At 34.2% G+C, this 6,264-nt stretch overlaps 1 protein-coding gene across 1 annotated transcript; it reads left to right on the top strand.

Moving 5' to 3' along the window:
* Positions 1-498: 498 nt before the first annotated feature.
* tlr1 (toll-like receptor 1) lies at positions 499-4,638 on the top strand. The gene is made up of 2 exons (XM_051928200.1): positions 499-590; positions 1,953-4,638. The coding sequence occupies exon 2, from the start codon at positions 2,000-2,002 to the stop codon at positions 4,274-4,276; it is 2,277 nt and encodes a 758-aa protein (XP_051784160.1). The 5' UTR covers positions 499-590; positions 1,953-1,999; the 3' UTR covers positions 4,277-4,638.
* The last annotated feature ends 1,626 nt before the right edge of the window (positions 4,639-6,264 follow it).

Below are 6,264 nucleotides of genomic sequence, written 5' to 3'. Positions count from 1 at the left end.
TTTGCAGGATTTTTTACAGGTATTAAAGTTTTCCTCTCGCATTCCAAATTAGTAAATTAGTAGATTAATTAGTGATTCTAAATTGGCCCTATGAGAATCAGGCTATGACACCCTGAACAAGATAAGTTCCTACATTGCCCCTGATGTTGTAGGTGGTTTAAATAATATATTTCTTGTGAGCCAAGGTATATTTTCCATTGCCATATGTAAAACTTTTGTCCTAGCCTCTATATTTTATTAAATCCTTAATTTTGTGCTCATTTTTCCTTAAATAAGATGACACTTTCAGACAATTATTGTCTGTTATTTGTTTTCATTTTTGTTAATAATGGGGTGTTCATAGGATTTGTTTTGTTTTTCTCTTTTTTCAGAATAGGCACATAATCTGCAAAATGTATTCTCTGTAGTAAATAATCATTCATTTCTTATTCCGGATATTTATTCTGATTGTAAATCAATGCCTCATATTGTCGTATTTTCTGTTTGTATTTTTCATAGGTTGCACAAGATGCACAAGACTTCACCAAGAGCACAAACTGCCACTTTAACACCATTGTCAAAGAAAACCATTTGATTATTTACTTTTTTTGGTAAGTTTGTTTTTTCCAGGTACACTTATGTTCAAAATCACTCACAGACAAGATCATAAGACACATTCTCCAAATGCTGTGTCTGCAGGTCCTGTTGCATTGTGCAGTACTCTTCTCACCCCTCTCATGATTCTTCTTAATTTTGCCATGTGGAAAAACATACTACAGTAAGAGTGCCAGATTTGTCTGTTTGTGTGATAGCTTTTTCTCACAGTCTGTCAGATTCCACAACATGATACAGCTATCCAAAATCTTCCACTGTACCCTATCATCTTAGATCACAAACTCTCGAAACAGGTTATGCACAAGTCATTTTATATGTCATCTCAAAAGATTAGTCACTGCACTAATTTGTGGAACTTGCATTTAAATGGGTCTCTATGTAATTTTAGCAATTTAATTGTGTTAGCATATTACCCGTTTTAACAGTATATTGCATGGCTTTGTCTGTTTGTGCATACATCTTGTCTTATTTGTACTATGTGTATAGTGTGAGCCCTGAGCTTTGACATTTCGTCTCTCTGTATACTGGAATATGGTTGTGATGACACTAGAGTTTACTCTGATTTTGATAAGAATCAATACCCCTTGGCAACATATTCAATTATACAAAAATGGTAATCATTTTTCACTGATTTCATACACATTGGGCATATGCTTGGCTTATTTGTCTTGGGAAGCAGCTTTCACTCAAAATCATAGTTTTTCATCTTAATCACAAAGCAAGGCATGCATACTTTAGAGTTTTTTTTTTAATTTGAAGTGAATAAATTCACTCGTCCAGATACTTGTAGTTGAAATGGAAACTTTGACATCTTTTTACATGACTCTTTAGTTTGTTCCAGATTTTCAGAATCCTATATGTAAAGTGCTTCCTTGATTTCATCTTGGATACACTTTTGTTTAACATCTACCAGCCTCCTTGAGTATGTGATTCACCATTTAGCTGAAAACATTCTTTAGGTTAACTTTATTGACACTTGTTAGAAATGTTAAAGATGTTTTCTAGATCTCGCATAGCCTTCTCTGATAATACTAAAGAGATTTTATTCCTTTAGCCTGTCAGACTGGGACATGCCTTTTAGTCCAGGAAAGCATTTGTTTGCTGTATGCAGTTTTTAAAGTCATGAAGTCTTTTCTGTAGCGTGGTTGACCAGAAGTGCATTCCATATTTGAGATATGGTCTTACTGGCACATTATATATTCTAAACATAATGTTTTTTTGACTTGTATTCAATCATTGATTCAAATAAAAATTTTAAGAGAAGATTAGTGTAAAGTAAAAAGTATTGAGATTAAACAAGAACTACATAAGACTACAATGTCAACTTTTTCTTTTCTGTTCTTTTGTATTATCTATAGCTAAATCACTCAGGATCCTGCCTGTACTCAAATGGAAAACTGAAGAGATGTACACCTTAATAATATTTGCCTTTGAACAGCTGGCAATTTTTGTTTCTGGAGTTACTTTAAAGGTAGATGGAGAAGCCAATTACTCATGGCACTCTCTGAATTCTGTTCCAAAACTTTTCCAGCCAAAACTAAAAATAATTGATTTATCACACAACAATTTAAGTGAACTTACAAGTGACAGTTTTCCTCAAATGGACAATTTAAATATGCTCAAAATATCATTCAATAATATAAAATATGTTGACATTAATACTTTTAACTCCACCAAAAACCTGCAGTGTCTTGATCTGTCATATAATTTATTATATGATATTTCATTAACATTTTTGATGCATGTTTATAATCTTAAATACCTGAATATTTCACATAACAAATTTACAGTTTTGACTCTTAGCACTGTTTTTGTCTCTTTGGTAAATCTTGAAAATATTCGTCTAAGTGCAGAAAAACTTCAAAATCATGAGTTAAAGAGTACAAGCAGTGTCTGGTTAAAAAACATTTTTCGAGGATTAAATAAACTTATTGAATATGAGTATGACAAGACCGATGAAGTGGAAATCATGTTAAAAAACATCCACAATATTAATATTACAAAAACATCCACTATTGCTTTTGCTATATATCAGATCAGAAAGAATCATACATATCATAGCCTTTCTCTAATTCAAATGAATTTGACATGGAATGACCTCCAGTATGTCATTTTGAGATCAGATATTAAATACCTAAATTTATTCAACTTGACTATAACTGGGAAAATTTCTAATTACTTGAATTTAAACCAGACACTTCCACTAAATGCTTTTTCACTTGACAGTGTAGCAATGGTAGATTACTTTTTTAGTCAGTCATTATTCTACAGTTTTTTCCTTCATATTAAGACAAAGCAACTGACACTTGCCAACGCACCTCTTGTACACATGACATGCCCGAAGACTCCCAGTATGTTTCAATATTTAGACTTCTCCCACAATGCATTTTCTGAACATGTGTTTTCTAGTCAAGGTAATAATGATTGTAAAATGTTTCCTGTTCTTGATACCCTTATCCTAAAGGGTAATAAACTGATGCGACTCCATCAGCTAAGCTTTTCCACAAAATATATGAAAGTGTTAAAACACCTTGATGCCAGTTCCAACATGCTTATGTATGAATATGAGCGATGTGAGTGGCCAGAAAGCTTAATTCATTTAAATTTATCTTCAAATAACCTTTCAAACTTGGTTTTTAAATGTTTGCCTATTAACATACAAATTTTGGACCTACAGTTCAACCAAATAACCAGTATACCAAAAGATATGGTATTTCTGAAAGATTTAAAAGAGATTAATCTCTCATCAAACAGAATGTTTAATATCCCAGATTGTACACATTTTCAAAGTGTGGAATTTCTCTTTTTGAGTAGCAATGTCTTAAAGACCTCATCATTTAATTTTCTTAGTAGCTGCCAAATGCTAAAACAGTTGGATGTTAGCAGTAACCCCTTTTTTTGTGATTGTAATTTAAGAAGGTTTTCCCAAATGGTGAGCAAATCCAGAATTACATTGCTTGGGTGGCCCGACTTGTACAGCTGCAGTGAACCAGAAGCATTTAATGGAACATTGTTGGAAGACTTTCACATGTTTGAAATATCATGCAATCTAGCTCTTCTGCTTACAGCCATTCTCATTCCATTAATAGTGATTGTTATTTCAATAGCTGTGCTGTGTATGCATTTTGATGCCCCTTGGTATCTACGAATGATGTGGCAGTGGACACAAACAAAGCAGAGAGCAAAGACAAAACAGTTATTAGAAACCCGACGAGATCTGGTATACAATGCTTTTGTCTCCTATAGTCAAGATGATTCCAGTTGGGTCAAGGAGTATCTTCTTCCAAACCTGGAAGAGATGGGCACATTAAAGATATGTTACCATGAAAGGAACTTTATAGCTGGAAAAAGTATAACTGAAAACATCATTACCTGCATCGAAAAGAGCTACAAATCTATCTTTGTTTTATCTACCAATTTCATCAGCAGTGAGTGGTGCCATTATGAACTGTACTTTGCTCAGCATCAGCTATTGTCAGAAGGCAGTGAAAATTTGATTCTGATTTTGTTGGAGCCCATTCATCAACACATGATTCCATCAAAATATTATAAACTAAAAGATCTGATGGCAAGAAAGACCTATATGGAGTGGCCCCAAGATAAAAACAAGCATAAGTTATTCTGGGATATCCTGCGGTCATCCATAGAGATCAATTTACCAGAAATTAAAGACGTTCAATAGGACATAGAGTCAAACTAGATATGAATATGTGTATTTCCTTAAATGTTTAAATAGAATGTATTTTCTTTCTTGTACTATTTTCTTTCCATATTATTAAAATTATGGATTGTGCTTTATGCTGCAAATATAGTAAAACATACATAAAAATAAAATGGTTAAAAAATATTGGCGTTAAATAATCACTTTTATTCAGCTAAATGTAATTAGTTGACTAGATACCTGCAATATTTTTCCCTTTTTTCCTTCCTTTAACTATCAGCTTTACTCCCATTTAGGAATTTCAATTTTGACATTCATACTTATCAGTTATGCTTGTCATGTTGTGGTCTGGAAGATTGTTAAAAGGAACTTGGCCAATTAAATGCTGTGTCCACTGTCAGCTTTCTAAATTGGGATTGAAATCTATTGTATTAGGGTTTTCTAATGAACATCTAATGTCAATGTAGTGTATGTCTATTGCATATTTTGTGCTGTGTCACTCAAATCTGATAGTTACATTTTGCATGTACAGTATGTTCTTAAAGTTCTTACATTTGTGTTTTGCTACAGTTTCTGGGCAGAAAACCTATTTTGCAATGTGCTTGAGTAGAAGAAAAGAGTCATCTAAATTTGTGGTTAAACAGCAAAAAGATTAATGTCCACTAGCAGCAAGTTGCATTTCTGTACATGAATCAACAACTCCAGAACTGTATTTTATAATGGTAATGTCCTTTATACAAAATATGTTACTAATAATTAAATTATGAATGCTGGTTTGCTGACCAGGTGTGCCAGTCTACAAGGAATGGGCTATACAGTTATACAGTTTCACTTGGTAAGGCTGTACAGAACTGATCAACACATGCATTTTTATGAAATACCTGCTGTTACTGCATCTTAAAGGAGGAATGCAAGCTACTTCATGATAAGACATACTGTATCTAGACTCCAAGAGAAATAAACATAAAAACACCTTTATGAACTTCAATTTGAAATAATAAATGATATAGTCAGTGAAGCCAGACTCCAGTACTTTTAGGCTCAACCATATAGAATAGAGTTACAAGACAAACAATTCCATTGCTTTAGATGGCCACCTCTTCTACTGGTACTTAACTTCAGCTAAAGTGTAAGCTCTCCTTACAGGGCCTATCTAAAGACTGCAGTTTCTGGGTCTCGTCTGATAAGAATGACCAATCACAGGCAAATGACATTGAGATGTATGAGTACTGCTCTGTTTATCCCACTTGGTCTAATCTTGATGCACAAGACTTTACCACAATTATCTGCCATAATGTTGGGCTTCTGTGAACTTAAGAAAACAATGTTCAAACTGGCCATTCCTTTATAATCCATTCCATGCACTAGATCTCTGTGTTCTGCAAAATCTCTGCCTGTTCTTGATTTTTACTTAATAGCAGGACCCCTACTGCCCAGGGTGTGGCCATAACAAAGGATTAGTTGGCTACCTAGAGCAGAAGACCTGGGGCCTCATGTATAAATGGTGCAAACATACAAAAATGTTGTGTACTCCCGTTTCCACGCTCAAATCGCGATGTATAAAACCTGAACTTGCCATAAAGCCACACATATTTTCACGCTAGTTCAAACCCTGGCATACGCAAGTTCTCCGCTCAGTTTTGCAAGTTGGGGGCACCCAGTGTCAAAGCAGTGCTTTTGTTCAAGTGTGGTTTCCCTTTCTTTTTTAGATGCACATCCCTGACACTGCTTTATAAATACACTGAAATTAACCGCATATTGTTTATTAGTTTAAGGCATCTGATTGTAATTAACCTGTAATAATATAATGGTCCACGGAATGGCCAAATTATTCTAATACCATAGCTACTTTAGCTAGCATTATTCCTCTCAATACACCACTCAGACTATTTATCCCACTGTATCTGAGCGTGGAATCACAGCAGCTGATCGGAAAGAGAATTATCAGTATACAGCATGAAGCACACGCTGCCTCAGCCATGCTGTCTATTGAACTGCTCTCAAATGGC

Source organism: Erpetoichthys calabaricus, chromosome 5 (assembly GCF_900747795.2).
Source record: "Erpetoichthys calabaricus chromosome 5, fErpCal1.3, whole genome shotgun sequence".
Taxonomy (NCBI): Eukaryota; Metazoa; Chordata; class Cladistia; order Polypteriformes; family Polypteridae; genus Erpetoichthys; species Erpetoichthys calabaricus.
Note: the sequence above shows the minus strand (reverse complement) of the source record. Positions and strands in the feature narration are given on the sequence as shown.

What these genes read in the sequence shown, in the direction of transcription:
- tlr1 (XM_051928200.1), top strand. Translation starts at nt 2,000, where the DNA reads ATGTACACCTTAATAATATTTGCCTTTGAACAGCTGGCAATTTTTGTT.